The sequence below is a fragment of the Loxodonta africana genome, chromosome 3, assembly GCF_030014295.1.
Source record: "Loxodonta africana isolate mLoxAfr1 chromosome 3, mLoxAfr1.hap2, whole genome shotgun sequence".
NCBI classification, from domain to species: Eukaryota; Metazoa; Chordata; class Mammalia; order Proboscidea; family Elephantidae; genus Loxodonta; species Loxodonta africana.
In genome coordinates, this window is record NC_087344.1 from 59,571,986 (window position 1) to 59,591,064 (window position 19,079).

General features: G+C 43.0%; 1 protein-coding gene across 2 annotated transcripts in view; it reads right to left on the reverse strand.

Annotated features, from left to right (window-relative positions):
* STPG1 (sperm tail PG-rich repeat containing 1) overlaps positions 1 to 10,534 on the reverse strand; it is a 29,274-nt gene extending 18,740 nt beyond the window's left edge. The window contains exons 1-2 of one of the 2 annotated variants that reach the window (XM_010595086.3): positions 10,153 to 10,534; positions 5,711 to 5,881 (exon numbers count right to left, since the gene is read on the reverse strand). In XM_010595086.3, the coding sequence (XP_010593388.2) occupies positions 5,711 to 5,881; positions 10,153 to 10,329 (348 nt within the window). In that variant the 5' untranslated portion in view covers positions 10,330 to 10,534. Of the gene's footprint in view, positions 1 to 5,710; positions 5,882 to 10,152 lie in introns of those variants that run through there. The other variant, XM_064281473.1, reaches the window with a different exon arrangement.
* Positions 10,535 to 19,079: the final 8,545 nt, after the last annotated feature.

Consider the following 19,079-nt stretch of genomic DNA (forward strand, 5'->3'; position numbering starts at 1 on the left):
GCAACTAACAATTATTTTTTTCAGGACACTTAGTCCTGCCTACCCCCACCCTGGTCCCTAGGGTGCATTCCTCACTGTTCAAACAGCCCTTCTATAAATGCAGGATTTGGGGCATACAAGCGAATTGTATAATTTAAGGTTATGATCAGCACTCTCTGTCTTGGCTTTTCTGGACTAACCAGAAATAAAGAATTTTGTCGAATCCATGCAATATACATTTGAAAATGTCCGATGTGTTCAGAAATCTAAAAAGGATAGCAAAAATAAGAACCCTGAGATCATTCTTACATTACACATGAATCATAAATATTTTAGATGCCAGTTTGCAGGTCTTTCCCCTGTATTCAGTAGATAAAAGGTGCAATAAAAACTGTACCAGCAAGCGCTGAGAATGTTTACTGAACGAGGGCAACTATTTGCTGGGGCCAGGATGGTTTGATTTTCTGTGATACTCCTTTGTCAAAAAAAAAAAAGTTTCTCAAGAAACACAGATGGCATTTTGATTTTGTGTTTACAAAGGCGGAGGAATTTAGCTTTTCCCAGGGTCCTAATGGCGAGACTGCAGGCAGAGAAGACAAACAAAAAGATCAGATGGAGCAGGCTAATTACTGGACACAGGCAGAGGAGCCAGGTTGCTGAGAGGAGATAATAACACGGTACCAAGGAAAAGGATTCAAACAGAGAAGTAGGGGATCACGGCAAGCAGAGGGAAAGAAAGCCCAGCAGACCCCCACGCACGGTGTGGCTAACAGGATTATCCCATTTCTACTCCTCGCCAGTTGACTCAACCATTGTTCTCCCGGTTTGTAAAAAGCCTGCTGTAGACAAAACAGTCCTTCAGCTTTATTCCTCGCCCAGACAGAAAGCAACTGACAAGGGAGGCATTTTTGTCCACGCTGAGTGTGTGTCACTGCAAGATTTTTCTTATTAGACTAGGAAAACATTCAACCCTACTGGTGGGTTAAAAAAAAAAAAAAATGAAATGGATTTCTTATATTACCACAAGTGGAAATCCAAAACACAGTTAAGTGGGAAATGCACAGAACACAATCCTGATACTGGAGGGAAGGAGAGAATATGGAAGAAATTGCCTCTGGTTTTTGATGGTGGCTTGCTTTGGGGAATAGCATTATGAGGGACTTTCGAATTCACACATTTCCGGAATGTTTTCATATTTTATGATGAGCAAGTATTATTTCTAGAGTCACATTAAAACAATAATGAACAAAAAGCACGCACCTAAAAATGATCCAAAACTCTGACTTCGGTAACAGTCATTTCTAGATTAACAACCATCTACTCCTGGGAAATTATTCCTTTGATTTCATAAACATTTATTGCATGCTTTCTGCATACCATGACCCGTGGTGGGCATTGAAGAGATGAAGCTGGGTGGAGGGACAGGCAGTGGGGTTGGGGAGGCAGACACATGAAACGCTAATTATGGAACCCACACTGCAATCCATTCCCCATACAACAGCTAGAGGGAGCTTTTAAAAAGTACATCAGATGACTGCCCTGAACACAACAGAGAACCCCTGAAGGAGCAGGAGAACAGTGGGACGCAGACCTCAAATTCTTGTAAAAACACCAGACCTAATGGTCTGAGACCAGAAGGACCCCAGAAGTCATGGTCCCCAGACCTTCTGTTAGCCCAAGACAGGAACCATTCCCAAAGCCAACTCTTCAGACAGGAATTGGACTGGATTATAAGATAGAAAATGATACAGGTGAGGAGTGAGCTGCTCGGCTCACATAGATACATGAGACTATGTGGGCAGTGCCTGTCTAGAGGGGAGATGAGAAGGTAGACGGGGACAGAAGCTGTCTGAATGGACATGGAAATAGAGGGTGGAGAGATGGAGTGTACTGTTTCATTGGGGGAGAGCAACTAGGACTATATAGCAAGGTGTATATAAATCTTTGTATGAGAGACTGACTTGATTTGTAAACTTGCACTTAAAGCACAATAAAAGTTAAAAAAAAAAAAGTACATCTGATCACATGGCTCCACACCTTCCACCCCGCTTCAAAGACTTCTTAGTACGGACAACAAAATTCAAACTTCCTCCCAGGTCCTTAAACCAAAAAACCAAACTCGTTGCCATTAAGTCAATTCCAACTCACAGTGACCCTACAGGACCAAGTAGAACTGCACCATAGGGTTTCCAAGGAGCAGCTGGTGGATTCCAACTCCTGACCTTTTTGTTAGCAGCCGAGCTCTTAACCTCTGCACTACCAGGGCTCCTCCCAGGTTTTTAGGGCACTGCATAAACTGGCCCCTGCCTACCTGCCCAGCCTCACCTCTTCCCCTCTCCTCCTAGGTCACATGACTCTAGCCATTTGGCCTTCTTGGAGTTCCCCATGGGATTTGCTGTCCCAGGACTTTTGCACATGCTATTCCCTCTGCTCCCTAACTCTGGCACCTTCAGTTTTTGAGTCTCAACCTCAGAGCCTTTCTGACCACTCAGTCTAGAGGAAGTGGTACTGCAATACTCTTCTCCCCCAGCATTCTCTCTCTCAAGCTCTGGTTTATCTCCCTCACATCTGATCATAGTTTGTAATTATTTTGTTTGTCTGTGTACAGGTTCTTGTCTGTGTCCTCCACTGGAATTTGCACTCAGGAGGACACCTCTGTGTCACCCACCTGGCACAGAGTAACCACAGAACTCATGAAGAGTTGGAACAGGGTGACTCCCAACACTGCCCAGCTTTCTGCCTCTCTATCCACCTGTGTTCGGTGATGGCACCTATGCAAATGGTGCCTTCAAGCTGGGTAACTTTGAGCAAGTCCCTTCGCCTCTCTGACCCTTAGCTTCCTCTTCTGTAACTGGGAATAAGATAATCCACCTCATTATATGTGAGTATTGCATAAGATGACGAATAAATAACTCTTAGACCAGAACACTGCCCATGAAAAGTGCTTTATCAATGTCATCATTATTATTCTCAGGTTCCCGATTACGCCAGGGAAAGGCTACCTAGAGCTGTGCTGTTCTATACGGTACCACATGTGGCTGTCCAGCACTGGCTGGCCCAAATTAAAATGCACTACAGGTGTAAAATACATACTGGAGTTTGAAGACTCAGTATTAAGAAAAGAATGTAAAATATCAAATGAATAAGTTTTATAATGATTAGTTGGGAAATGATAATATTTTTGATATATTGAGTTAAAGATATATTGTTAAAATTCACGTGTTCCTTTTTACTTTTTAAATGTGGCTACTTTTTTTTTACTAGGACATTTTAAATTACATACGTGGACTGCGCTGGTCGAGTAGGCACCAATATTGCTTTGAGCGTAACCAATTGAATCAATCAAAGAAGGTGGGCAGAGTCTTTGTAGTCATAAAAATAAATATAACTTCTAGATATTATAAAATAAAAAAGGCAATTGAAAATGAAGTATTCTAAAGCCAAAATATTTTGAAATATGGCATAATAATATTAATACCTTATGTACAATTCATATCTTATGCAGTGCAGGTGCTTTCATATTGATTATCTCATTTACTTCTTACAATGACCCTGCAGGGCGAGTATTATTAACTCCATTTTATAATCGACTTAGCCTGGCATTGCTGGCACAAAACAGAAAATAACAAATGTTGGAGAAGCTGCAGAGAGATTGAAACGCTTATGCACTGCTGGTGGGAATACAGAATGGTACAACCATTTTGGAAAATAATATGGCACTTCCTTAGAAAGCTAGAACTAGAAATACCATATGATCTAGCAATCCCACTCCTAGGAATATATCCTAGAGAAATAAGAGCTGTCACACAAATAGACGTACGCACACCCATGTTCACTGCAGCATTATTCACAATAGCAAAAAGATGGAAAGAACTTAGATGCCCATCAACAGAAGAATGGATAAACAAGCTATGGTACATACACACAATTGAGTACTACGCAACAATAAGGAACAATGATGAATCTTCAAAGTATTTAACAACACAGATGAATCTGGAAGGCATTATGCTGAGTGAAATAAGTCAATCACAAAAGGACAAATATTGTACCGCTACTATAAAAACTCGTGAAAAGGTTTAAACACAAAAAGAAATAACCTTTGATGGTTGCCAGGGAGGGGAGGGTGGGAATGGAAAAAACACTAAATAGACAATAGATAAAAGGTAACTTTGGTGAAGAGTAAGACAGTACATAATACTGGGGAAGCCAGTACAACTTGTACAAGGCAAGGTCATGTAAGTTTGGACATATCCAAACTCCCTGAGGGACCGAATTACTAGACTGAGAGCTGTGGGGACCATGGTCTCAGGAAACATCTAGCTCAATTGGCATAACAGAGTTTATAAAGAAAATGTTCTACATTCTACTTTGGTGAGTAGCGTCTGGGGTCTTAAAAGCTTGTGAGCGGCCATCTAAGATACTCCACTGGTTTCACCCCATTGGGAGCAAGAAGAAAACCAAAGACACAGGGAAAGATTAGTCCAAAGGACTAATGGGTCACAACTACCACAGCTTCCACCAGCCTGAGTCCAGTACAACTAGATGGTACCCGGCTACCACCACTGATAGTTCCGACAGGGATCACAATAGAGGGTTCCAGACAGAGCTAGAGAAAAATGTAGAAAATTCTAACTCACAGAAAAAGACCAGACTTAGTGGCCTGACAGAGACTGGAGAAACCCCAAGAATATGGCCCCTGGACACCCTTTTAGCTCAGTAATGAAGTCACTCCTGAGGTTCACCCTTCAGCCAAAGATTAGGCAGGCCCATTAAACTAAAGGAGATTAAAGGGGCACATCAGCCCAGGGGCAAGGACAAGAAGGCAGGAGAGGACAGGAAAACTGGTAACAGGGAACCCAAGGTGGAGAAAGGAGAGTGTTGACATGTCTTGGGGTTGGTAACCAATGTCACAAAACAATATGTGTACTGTTTAATGAGAAGCTAGCTTGTTCGGTAAGACTTCAATTAAAATACAATTAAAAGAAAAAAAAAAAGAGAGATAACATGATTTGCTCAAAGGCAGCCCTATCAACCTCCCTTTATTTGTCTAGTTCTTGTGTGCCAGTAGCTGTGCTAAGCACTCAGCTTAGATGATCTCATTTAATATTTGCCTTAACACCGGGGGGTAGACATGTAACCCCATTTTACAGATCAAAAAACTGAGTTCTGAAAAGGTTAAGGGACTTACCCAAGGCCACACAGAAAGTGGCAGAGCCAAGATTTGAATCAAACCTCCCCGAATCCATCTCTTAACCATTAATTATACTATTCTGCTTCAGTGGAAACAACGCAATTATTAATTGGCAGAGCACTACTGTTAAAAAAAAAAAAAATACAATTTTCTGACATGGAAAGATGAAGTTTATTTTCTCCATAAGAACCTAAAAAGTAAATGAATAGTGTCTGCAGATAGTCATATGCCCTTATTACAGATGAGAAAACTGTGTCCCAGAAAGGTTCTATGACAGAAGTGACTAGGATAAGCATTTCCCAGGGTAATGGTCTTCCCACTACTCCATAGTGGACTTCATGTTGCCATATTTCTCTCTGGGTTCTGCAGACTCTCTCTAAGAATCTTGCATAGCTTCATGCACCCACTGGGTAGTTAACAAATGCTAACTACTTTACCAATTGCCTTAAAATGTTATTTCCCAACCCTCTCCTTCCTTACTTTTCTTTTAGTAAACCATTCCTTCAATATATATTTAGTGAGCACATGCAATGTTCTTACATTGTAATGGTTTGGTGCAGGAGTTTCAAATTTGAGAGCTTTGGCAAAGCTTGGCAACTGGAACATGCTGGAACAGGAATTACTGAAGTCTTTCTTTGAAAAAATATATGATGGGATAGAATATGCATTCGCTGCAGGATATTTAGGAATGATGGTGTCCCATCGGGCACGCTGTGAGTAGAAAGACAAAGGAATCAGCGTTGTCACATAATCTCGTGGCTCTGAAGGACAGATATTAAAAAAATGGAGCCCAACACCAGGTCTAAAAACATTTTATAAAATGGGAAATTCTAGCAGGTAACACTGATACACTGGCTTCGGGCTTTGAGGGTTTGCTCTTGGAAAAAGCAAGTTCAGACCTGCTCTAACTTCTGTAAACTAACTCCAATTATTCATTTTATACTTGGGACTTGGCAAAAATATTTTCACCATAAATGCTTTTCTACCCTATCCCTTTCCAGGCCACCTACACCTGACTCACCAGCTGTTTGGTAAGTTACGTGATGGGAAGCTTTAGACATTTTTCTCTCAACCTAGGTTTTTCTTCTGAGTAAAGCCTCACGTCTTGTTCCTAAGGTCAAATGATCTGAATGCCCGGGACAGCCAGTTTGGTCCAAACATCTTCAAGGGTACGAGGGTCCACAGGGTTTACTGTCCACCCATGCCTCTCACCTCCCACCTAATTTACTGTTTTCATAAAACCCTAGAATACTTTTTGCTGTTCAACAGAGCCAACCCCACTCCTTCCAGGAAGCCACGATAAAGTATTTCCAGTTAAAAAACAAACAGAATCAATGTTTGCCAAGTGAAAAGGGACAAAAGCTATAGAAACTAGTGATAACATCATTTTACCCTAGGATAGTATGGCCAGTTTAGATTCAGATTAAAAAAAAAAAAAAAAATTCCCATTATTTTATGGTCGAAAGCTTGAGAATATTGCCCTGAGTTTCGTCTGCTTGAAAGGCCCATCAGGGCTCCCCCACTTCACTCTACACTTGGTGGTGATGGTTTTCAACACATGGTTTATGGGCCACTGCTGGTATGTGGGTGGGTGCAACATCAGAAGCAGTAGTGCTCTTGGGCAGAGCTTCAGTTGTTCAGAGTCTAATCTGGGTTCAAGCCCCACCTCTGCCTGCTTCTAATTATAAGGAGTCACTGATATTCCCAGGAGTAAGGTCACCCCAGCCTCACACACACTTTGACTTTGCATTTTGGCCAATAGTGAACCAAGTGCTTTTCATGGGATGGTGCATTTAATCCTTATGACAACCCTGAGTGGTGGATATTATTGTTATCCCACTTTACAGATGAGGAAACTTAACTTCCTCAGCTCGTTAAGTGGTGGAGCCAGAATTCCAACCCAGGCAGTCTGCCTCCACTATATGAAATGAGGGTATCAGATACCCCATTCTAAAGAGGACTGTGTCGAGAGACATGGCCCCCAGTAATAGCAACATGTGCTTTGATTTACAAGACGAGCACCTGATAAATGACTGTGGGAGGCTTTCATTCAGTAAGAACCACTACCCTACATCTCCTTTGCCTAATAGTAAAGGCCACACCTGTGCTCTTGCCTTTTAACTTCCAGGGAAGAAAGGTGGCAAGGTCAACCCTTCCTTGGGAGAGTTGTTTATTGCATGTCTATCCTGAGTCATACAATAGAGTGGGCAAACATGTTTTTCTAAAGCACTGTTTCCCAAAGTCTGTGCCTTGGCATACCAGTTCTGTAATGTGCTAGGGTTGTAGTGGTGGTGGTGGCAGCAAAGAAAATCCCAGAGTCCAATAAATTTGGGAAACCCTCATACCGTGTCCTCATTTTGAAGATTCGTAATACATATTAGCATATTAAATTATCCAAGTTCTAAGTAAAGAAATCTGTTTAATTTTGTTTAACCAGCCTTTCCTAAACTTATTAGATCATGGAATCCTTTTGGCCTAGAATGCCTGTTAACGTAATAGATTTTGGGCAACATTGTTCTGAAAAAATTCCACTACGGGCAAAGGTTCATAGAGCGCTGCTATCACAACAGAATTACCCTCAGGGTATAGCTGCAGGGAGCTTTGTCCGCCACCCCTCATCCCCCTGGCCCCCTTGGCTTTCTTTCAGTTGCCAAGTCCATGGTCTCCAACCTGGCCACATGGTGGCATTTATGAGCCTGTCTCCAGCACATACGAACTGTTCTAGAACAATTTCCGTCACCGTGCAAATATAGAAAGGCCATCAAAGTCTCCTCCCCGCTGCCCCCACTTAACTTCCCAGTCAGTCCTTGTGCATAACTCTGGAGCAAAAAGTTGGGTGACATTAACGAAGCTCTTCATATCATTTGGACTTAGAGAGATGACAGGTCCTCTCAAAAGGTTGGGTGTAGCTGTTCCGGCAATCGACAGGAAGTTTCTAACATATATAGACCCACCCACAATCACATGTCTCCTGGGCACAGCAGTGTCAGTAAGGCAGAGGTCTCCAATCTTCCTCTGATGGGGGCTACTTCTGACTCCCTCAGAGGCGTGGCGCCTAGAGTGAGGGAGGTGCTAAATGTGAAAGTCACTAAAAGAGTAAAGATATGGAATTCACATCCAATGCAGAAAGGAACTAGGTAAGATGTGGGAGTCTCCAGACAGATTTCCATCAACCACTTATGGCCCCTGCCCAAGGATATAGGAACCTAAGTGTTCCTATGACTAGAAGTATAAACCCCCATATTAATAAAAGGAGGAAAAGAGGAAGCCTGAAGAACTCATTGTCTACCTTCTCTTTGGCTCGGTCTGAATGTTTAAGACCTAGAAGGCCTGATTAGATTCTGTAACACTCAGATCTTTCCTTGGGGCTCTTCTCTTCCAGGCGTCCGGCCTCATCTCAGAGACAGGCATTTGGAAAGTTACCATACATAAAGTTTAGTAGTGAATTGATTGTGTCCTGTGATTCAGTCCCTTCTTTGGCACCAAGCAGGAATGGGCAGTGCCAGTATTTGGCAAAGAAGTTCTCGAAGAGAAAACCTAGGTGTTGCAGGAAGTATTACGTATGACTCAGGTGGTAACAATCATAATATTTCGAATGTATATAATGCTATGCAGTTTCAAAGACTATTTCACCCATTGCAATGTTAATTTGCCCAGCGCCTCTAGGGAGTCTCCACGTTTTATGAGGCAACTAGGACACAGAAGGGTGACGTGCTTGAGGTCATACCGAGAATCTACAGCTGAGTCAGGATTAGGTCTTAGTTCTTGTCTGCAGTGCCAAGATGTGGTGAGACGGCACTTCTTTTGACAACTGCTTTTGAGTCTCTTTACTAGCAGTGCTTGGGGCAGAAAAATAGGTAGAGGTGTGGTTGTTTTGTGAATTTATTTGGGCATGTGCAATCTCAACTTCTTTGGTGATGGAGAGTTAACGCCAAGGTTGGTTTCTTCCTTGTGTATTCAGCTCTGCCAAACTCGAATTCCAACTAGAAGTGGTTGCAATCAGTGTGTCTTAAATAGTCCCTTTGTGTAGTTTTTTTGAAAAAATCAATTCCGATGTCAGGGATCATAATAAATCTTTACAAGAGATCGCAACAACTTTTAAAGGAACAGAAAAGCGTATGTGTTTTGTTAATGCTAGAGTCTGGGTGTGCTTTTTTTTTTCCTTCACTTTTCTACCACAGCTACCCCTACCCTAAAAAAAAAAAAAGCTAACCCATTGCCATCAAGTAGATTCCGACTCATAGTGACCCTATAGCACAGAGTAGAACTGCCCCATAGAGTTTCCAAGGAGCACCTGGTGGGTTTGAACTGCCGACCTTTTGGTTTGCAGCTGTAGCACTTAACCACTACGCCACCAGGGTTACCCTAGTTGGGTTCTTTTCCTATGCTGTATCTCTTTTTCTTGCCAATTTATAAATATTCACATAAAGAATATCCTTACCCCAAGTCTGGTCATGGTCATGGCTGTTTTATTGTTAGAGCACTCCACAAAAATACATTCCTACATCATACAAAAAAGAGGAATAAAAGAGGAAATCACTAATTTTCAGGCACACTGCCTGCTTTTCTTTTGGTCCAGTCATATGTCTCAATAATTTGAATAACCAGGTTAGATTAAGCAGTGTAAGGATCATATCAGGGTGAGATGTATAAGACTAGCATTCATTTCCTGGTTTGCCTAAAAATCTCAGGAAAACATTTGCTTAGTCCATTCAGTGATGCCAAAGTTGGTTTTGCATGATCAAGTTCTAAATATTCTTCTAGCTTCATTTCCCACTCTGGTAATAGGTGGCAGTAAGAAAAAATTACTTAAAGACACAGGTTCCAATTTACCTGTAAGAAATTTGAGGAGGTGGTTACTCTCCTAATTAGAACTACAGGCCTTTGGAGAGAAAGGACCAGATGGCCACTATGTGATTACTCAATGAATGAAGGCAATTACTGGCCAGGTAACATCCTGCCTCAAGAGAAGGAGTCCTCACCATAGAAGGAAAAGTGCATGTTCCTTTCGTAGACAATGAGACGCTGTTGGACACTGGAGATTGGTGAATGACGTTGTAGAACCCAGGACCTGGGATATCATCCTGAAAGGGAAAAGAACGTGGCATCATTGGGATACGTTCAATTCCATTGTGCTTTTCTGCAAGCTTTACATTCATTAACACTAAGCCTCACTGCAATCCTATAGGATGGGCACCATCTCCACTTCACGGATGTCAGCCTGACTCCACCACTTCTTAACTTGCTCAATCACGGTCTCAGTTACAAAGCACTAGGCTGAATTCCAACCCAGCTCTGAGATTGCTGAGGCCTAAGTTCTTTACACTATGCAGTACCGCCTTCCACAAGGAGGCTGTTTTTTCATGCCATTAGAGAAATGAGCATAATTTGGGATACTAAACGTGGCCGATATGCAAGTCAAAGTATATTGATTGGGTAAGCCAAACCCACAGTAAGGGAAGGGTGACGGATTTCATGTCAACCGCGCCCCACCTGACTCAGCTTTCTCCTCAGCCTTTCAGACCAGAAATCAGGGAGTGTTTCTGTTTATAAAGCAAAATGAAACAAAAACAACCTTCATCCCAAACAAGACCATTTCTAACTCTCAGACAAAAAGAGGCAGGCTCATGGGCTCAAGTGCTAAACGATGCAGGGATGTTAGAGTAGAATAAACCAAAGCGTGACTTCTAAGCTCATCTCTGCTGTTGCAGTTAATCAAGATTTCATCTCATTTCCCATGCCAGTTACCAGGGGGAAGTAAACGTTGACACGAGTTGGTCAAGCAAGTAGCATGAAATGCTGAGGATGATTCACCGTCTTAGGAGTTTACTGGGAGCTTTTCAAAGGTTCTTGTTTAATCCTCACCCTCGCCCCATGAGAAGGAAATGACTGTACCCGTTTTGTAGATGGAGACAATGAGGCACAGGAAGATGAATTTTTCCAAGGTCTCACTGCTTTGCAAGTGGCAGTACGCAAATTCAGTGCTAAGGCCATGGTGTGTACTCTCTCCCTTACTCCTCACACAGGCCCTTTGCAGTGGGACTATTAGTAGATCCAGGAAAGTGAGGCCCAGAGACTTTGGGGCTGTAGTAGTAAGTGGCAAAGCCCAGATTTAAACCCAGGCAGTCTGACTCCTGAGCTTGCTGTCTCCAATGGCCATCGCCCAGGCTCATCCTCTCTCCGCCATCTCTACTGCCTTCCTTAGGACAGACAGAAAGCTTAAGACACTATCAGTGCTGCCTTCAAGAACTTGCCAGTCTGGCTGTTGCAGTGTGATTACAGTTAAACATAAGGGGTAGGGTCCTAAGTGTTATTAACAGGTTCTTCTGTGCTGAGTTTTAAATGCAGTAATCCTTTGAGCCTGATTAAAGCTGATTCCTGCATTATAGTTGATGATGACGCCTTGTGAACAGAGGGGGAGCCGACTGGCAGGGAGACTGAGGCAGACTTCGAGAGACACAGCAGGACCAAGTCCAGGAGCACCTGACGACAAGAGTTCAGAAAAACCCTGGCACGTGGGGGCAGATTCAAAAGGCAATGGGGAAACAAGAGAGAGGTATTTCTAGAGGCAGGGAAAGTGTACATTTATTGAGTGTTCATGATGTGCCAGGTACTGTTTTGGGCAGGGCGAGGGAGAAGGGAAAAGAATTCATATTTATCAGTGCTGTATTGAGCACCAGCCACTGTTGGGCACTATGCCTGTTGCCTCCTTGCCTGCCTCACGTTGTGAGCATCGTGTGAGTCAACACACGTGAAAGGGCTACAATGGTGCCGATGCATGGCACCATTATTATCAGCATTATAACTCTCTGCATCGTCCACAACAACCTCAGTGGAGCCAGGAACCTCTCTTAGGACCTTTGAGTACTTTACATGTAGTACTAATTTATTTAATCTCCATTTTTAAAGATGAAAAGATAAGGCCCAGCATCAAAGAACTAGTAAATGGCAGAGTCAGAATTTGAACCAAGGCAGTCTGGCAACAGAATCTACTTCTAACCACAAAACCAAACTAACTCTCAAATGAGATTGTATAGGATAAAGAAGAAACAAACTCCACTGAGTTTTGAACCTGGAATTCCAGTCTCAGTGCTGCTACTAGCTGAATGACCTTGAAAAAGTTGCCTCTTTGGGCCTCAGTCTCCTCATTCGTCACATGAAAATGTTAGACTAATGCCTTGGGGTGCCTTTTAGTTTCCAGAGTCTCAGAATCTACAGAAAGCCAAAACAGTAAATGCAACCACTACTTTTCTAGTTTAAACAGTGGACAGTAAGGACACACATCTCTAGCTGCCGGTCCATCGCCACCCTCTCATCATCGCCAGCGAATTTCCTAGGCACCCACATGTGTCTGGGGAGCTAGGATTGCCAGATAAAATGCAAGAATCTGAGTTAAAGTTGAATTTCAGATGAACAACAAATAATTATTTTAGTACAAACACATCCCATGCAACATTTGGGGCATACTAAAAAAAAAAAAAATTTTTTTTTTAATTTATGTTAAAATTATTTAAAATTCAAATGTAACTGGTGTTCTTGTTTTTATTATTTGCGAAATCTAGCAACCCTTCTGGGGCCTTAGTCATGTTTTATTTCTGTTTATTTTTTATTCCACGTTTGGGTCCAGGGCAAATAGGAAGGAACTTGGTGAATGGTCACCTCTTAGCCTGGAGGGGTGGAGTGCTGCCTGTTTGCTCTTAATGAATGTCCAAGGAGAGGTCCTCCAGACAGTAGCAGACTGAAGATGGCCAATGCCAGCTTGCAAGGGTGATTGTTAACGTTCATAAATTTTGCTAGTCTGTTGTTAAACCATTTGTAGCTTGAAATCAGCCAGAGTGGGAGTATATACACCATGGAAATTGGCAAGTGCTATAAATCAGGGCTTTCTTGTCGGAGGGAGAGCTGGTTTACCAGTATACCACTGCCTCCAGGTGACACAGGGGAAACAGGAACAGGAGAGGCAGCGGCCTCAGCTAGCAGTTGCTTCGCCACATTTGACAGGCAGGCTTCAGCATGAGACGCTGTCACAGGAAGGGCCTCTCTGTTGAGCCAGGGACTCAGGGGTCTCCCAGGTCTTTCTGGTTAAAACTGGCTGTGTCTCTGGGGTGTACTCCTTCTAAGATGCCCCTCCTCCTTTCTGCTTTCTCCCCTCCGAGGTGCCTCCTCCCACCCCCTTGTCCTCACCCCATACACTTATATCATACCATTTCCACACCTCTGATGACTATTGAAAAAGGAAAGCAAGCAACTGTACTCTGAGAGAGAAAATACAACTTTTTGTTCGGAATGGGGTGCAGAAGAGGAATGCCAGCTACCGAAGGTCCCTGGGAGCGCTAAGGGAGCAATTATGAAAATGAGAATGAGGTCTATGGAGGAGATCATTTCCTCAAAGAGTATTTCTTAGTCTCCCAGGTGAAGGGAAGGTGTGGGAAAGCAGGGGCAGCTGTGACACTGGGCACCTGAGCAGATGAGGATGGGGACCCCTCACTGGCCTCGCTACAGTGGAAACACAGTCAGACAAGAGAAGCGAAACGCATATCTTTAAGGCATCGGAGAAAATCAGTGCAGTCCTCGAGAATACCTACAGCTCCCTTTTCCAGTGCCCTCCTTGTTTCTTAAGTCTGGTACCAATTCAACAAACACTTATTGAAGCCTACTATGTGCCGTGTGCTAAAGACTGAAGATACAGGCACAGCCTGTTAGTGGCTCACAAGTTCTAGTAATGGGACAAAGGAGACACGTCAAAACCACATAAAATGGCTGAGATGTGTTCCTGTAATTTGATGAAAATGCAGAGACTTGAGTTGGGGTCATTCATTCAATCCCTTTTTGAAGGGTTTAAAGGGTCTGGAAAGGGTGTGGGGCTGGGAGCTCCAAGGACTCGGCCCCAGGAGTCCCCCATGGGTATGCCCTCACAAAAAAGGGTAGTGACAATGGTGGCCCAACAAGAAGACTGTAATTATGTCGCTGAATTAAACATGTAGAAATTGGTGAATGTTTTGCTGAATATATTTTCACAACAATTAAGAGAAAAAGAAACGGTAAAGCAACTATGGTGGAAAAATGTGCTCACACGTTATGGTAATGCCAGGCAGAAAGCAGTCAATGGTATAAGGTAAGACAAGCCTGCAGGAGCTCAAAGGAGGACATGCTCCCTTCCCCTCGGTGGGGGAGACACTGGCCACGCTGTGCGGACCAGCCGCAGGGCAGCAGTGTCTGGGAACCAGGAGCTGCTGTCTGGGTTCAACCTTGCTCTGCTGGGCAAGTTACTTAGCCCTCTTTTTGTCTCAGGGTCCTTATCTGAAAAGTGGGGATAATAATGGGACTTAGCTCCCAGGATCATTATGGGGATTAAATGAGCTAATAAAGGTAAAGGTCTTCGAGGGGTGCTGCTGCACTGTCAGTGCCAGGCAAGTGTTGGTTATTTCCAGGAATGTGTCCTGCAGACCCTTTAGGAAGGGGGACTGGGGACTGACACAGAGAATCAGGCTTCACAGAGCAGCCTGGTTGGGCAGACCCCATCGTGGTTCAAATATGCTGCTGAGTGCACACCTGGGTACCTGTTCCCTTGAACATGCTAAGCTCTGTGAACTGAATTTGCTTTCATTTAAAGATCCCTGACACTTGGAATATCCCTGCTCCGGTGTTTTATCAAGTTAATAAGTGAACAGTATTAACTTTGTACAGTTTCATTACAAATTAAATACTGGCCTGACTACCACATGGGAAGGTGGACTTACTGTAAGGACTATGTATGAAATTAACATGAGTTTAAAATTGTGCCCCATCAAGAGGACATGGTGCCCGGGTTCCACCAGTGTTGGTTCTTTGGAGCCTGGAAGGGATCCAGTTTAGAATCACAGAATCGTAATCCCTGGCAAGGGCCTACCTGTTGTAACACCCTTATTTTTAAGATGGGGAAACGGAGGTACAAAGACATTAGTGGGTCCTTAGGGTTACACAGCTTGGGAAACAGTGGCCACAACTCAGGTGGCATGGGGGCGGAAGAGGGTATGGGGGAAGAAAATGTCTGAAGGGCCACTGGGCTATGTCCTGTCACGGGCTAGGCGTGTCACTTCATGTATGCAAAGTCACCTACACAACCGTAAGTAATTGTACAACGTGCAGCAGACTTCATCTCTAGAACCAAAATTGCCAGTCCAGGCACTGAGCTCTGTGAAGGATTCCTCGGACCCAGCAGTCCAACTCTTCCAGGGAACATGAGCTGGGCAACGAGGCCCTGACGGTTCACTATAGAGTTGGACTGCTCAGGTAAGTACACGTTTCAGAGAGCACTGGTTCTCTGTCACAGATGTGCTAAGTGGGTCACAGAATGAATGTGAGGACACAACCACGCTATGAGAACAGGCGCAAGGGTGTGTATGATTAATGTTTTAAGAAGGGTGGTGAGGTACTGGAGTTTTAAAATCTGTTTTTAATTTGTATTGCCTCACTAAATTATCGGGTGATGTTAAACAAGATACTTAACTTCTCAGTGCCCTTTTCCCTCAGGAAAAATGAGAACAATGAGCATGGAATAGGAAGGGTTTTCTCTGTTTTTGTTTTTTTTTAGCTTGAAGAGACCTCAAAAATGACATAATCTAAAGTTGATGTTTCAGATGAGGAAACTGGAGCCCAGAAAAGTTAAATGACTAGTTTAAAGTAACATAGCTAGGAACAGGAAAGAGGATAGGGAACCTGATTTATGGATCCCATGCCCTTTCCATAAAATTCTGCACTGATTTACAAAATGCTTTCAGATATGTAGATGAAAGTTCTCGCACTGACAAACCAATGTGATCACCTTCAAAAAGTTGGAATCCAATTTCTCAGCTATTTCTCTCTCTATTTGATGCTGTCTGTAGTTTGGGCTGGCCACGGCTGTGGCTCCTTGAGCAAAAAACTTTCTGAAAATCCATAGCTTTTTTAAATGCTAACTTTAGCACTCAGCCCATTTAGTGTCTGGATTTGAGTCTTCAGAACCAGATCATATTTCTACAGTGCCGACGCACATTAGTTGACATCTTCCCCTGTTATCAAGTTTGGTCTGTTTTGCTTAGGCCCTTTCGGAAACACGCTGACTTTCATAAACCAAATTTATAGCTTTGCAGGCCACTGAGGGAGGTGTGGTGCAGCGTGTGGAAATAAGACGAGGCTTTGGAGTGAGCTAGACCTGAGTTTGAGGCCTAATTCTTTCAACATTAATTCAGCAAATATTTATTGAGGGCCTCTTATGTGCCAAACCTTGTGTTAGACATTGTGTGACCTTGGGCAGCCTCGGTTTCCTCTTCTATTAAATTAAGGCAATAAACCCTTCCTTTTAGGGTTTTTTAGGGTTGTTCTGAGAATTAGAGATATGGTCCAAAAATGACTTGGCACATCGTAGAGGACCAGTGAATGGTGGTTGCTATTATTTTTATTGGAACCTGGGCTGCAAATATGAGCCCTGGTGGTGCAGTGATTAAAGCACTCAGTGGGGGTCGGCTTTGGAAACCCTATGGGGCAGTCTACTCTGTCCTACAGGATTGTTGTGAGTCAGAATCAACTCTTCGGCAGAGGGTTTGGTTTTTTTGGTTGGGGCTACAAGTATCCTGGAGAAGGAATATATTATCATTAAATGGACATATGAGAAACCAGTCAGAAAAGAGACACAGAGGCAAAAAGACAGTTAAGACATAGCCGGAGAGACAAGAGAGAGAAGAGAGAAAACTGAGGAAATGTCTTATTTATTATCTTTGCGGAAACCTACAAGAAATTATATATATATGTGTGTATATATACATACATATATATGTGTGAGGGAAACCCTGGTGGCATAGTGGTTAAGTGCTGTGGCTGCTAACCAAGAGGTCGACAGAATGCTCCAGGTCGTCCTTGGAAACTCTATCGGGCAGTTCTACTCTGTCCTATAGGGTCGCTATGAGTTGGAATCGACTTGACAGCATTGGGTTTTATATATACGTGAATCCACGGCTGTTGAGTTGATTCTGACTCACAGCGACCCTATAGGACAGAGTAGAACTGCCGCATAAGCTTCCCAAGGAGTGGTTAGTGAATCTGAATTACCAACCTTTGGTTAGCAGCTGTAGATCTTAACCACTGCACCACCAGGGTTTTTAATTTGCTATCTTAGAATTCTAAAATATCAGAAGTGGAAGGAACTTAGACATTCTCTAGTTCAGCGTTCTCATTTACAAAGGAGGGGCCAAAGGGCTGCTTGCCTTCGTGACTCACCTGCATTCAGAACCCAGACCTCTTCCTTCCATCTCCGCCATCTCGGCAAGGCGGTAGCATAAAAAACCACATTTTTAGAATGCAGCAAAAGGTTACTGAGATACTGACTTCTCCAAAAGAATGTTTATTCTAAAGGTCTTGGATAAATGAGTGAAGGAATAAAAATTTTAAAGAAGACTCTGAGGACTTCTGTGGGTCGCCTCAGCCCCCTGCCGGTGAGAGAGGAGAAGGTCATACTCCAGGGGCCTGGATCCATGAAATCCCAAAGATTAAAGCAAGGGCCCGCCAGGAGCCAAGTGGAACTTTGCAGATGGGAGAAGAAAGAAACAGAAATTTAGGGGAGAGGTGGGGGTGGAGAGAATACAGGACTAGTGATAACAAATTGTTGAAAGAAGTTTAAAAAAGAGCCTCAAGTCCAAGGCAATTCTAAACTTACTAGACTCTGGCTTATCTGAAAAGGAAGTGGTTGTTTTAGGGAGGAAGGCTGGTGAAGGCTGGTGAAGGGGGAGAAAAGAATTTTACAGTCTTTGGATTGTTCATTTTTATCATAGTTTTTCCAAATACACCTTCTTATTAAAAATTTTTTTGGTTCAATGTGGTACTATATGGTAAGTCCAGACATGGTTGTTTTAGTCCAGACACGGATTTAGGATTTTCAAGCTCATTAGTACACATCGGCGAGGATGCTGTGACTCCTTAGATAACACTGCCCTCTACTGTTCACAAGGACAAATGTACCAACCAAACTAAAAAGTCCTATGGGGCCAAATACAATGAGGTTAAAAGTCAGACTAAAAGAATCTCTAAGACAATGTCATTACCTTTTTATAACAAAATCTCTTGGTTTGACTATTAAATCCTTTTCTTTCTGAACTTGGAATTTCCAAAGTCTGAAATCTAAAAGGAATGGAGGATTGCGTTGGATATGCAGCAGTAAAACCTATAAACAACAAAAATAAAATAAAAATCAGCACAAAACAATGCCTTGGGACATTGAGTAGTATATTAAACACACAGTGGTATATTAAAGTTTCATTTTAAATACAATAAAAGAGAAACATGCCTTTTGACAGGAGGTGAATATGAAACTGGAATTTTTTAAGTATTCCTTTATTTTTTCACTTGGTTTATTCATTGGGTTCCCCCCTCCTCTAGCTTTTGAACTAATGTGAGACTTGGTCACATGACTAAAGTGTATTGTCCCAGGAAAGAGGAAGGATATGACAGGGGAGATGTTCTTGCCAGTCAGGAGGGCTCTCCGAAAATCATTCTAGAACTCGAGGGAACAGCCCCCCAGGAGAGGAGAGGGACAGGGGAACACAGCAAGAGCCCTCACGCCCCGTCGGCCAGGTCAGACATCAGTAGAGTGCCATAAAGACGCAGCAAGGTTAGGGAAATCCCAGTCTGGGACTTACTTTTCAAGGCGATTTTTACAAGTTTAAATTCCTGCTTTGAGTAGATAAGGGGTTAAAAAGCAGGAGGGGATCATTTATAGAAAGTCAAGTTAAATTTTTTATGTCTGGGTTGTGACGTATACACGTATAAATGATATGTAAATTCACCTCCCAGCACCCTCCTCCCACTCTTTCCACATGTGGGACTGTCCAGGATTGCTAAGACTCCACAGGCAGCACCTATCTGCATAGTGGCTGATTACATACTGTAAACTGTGAGT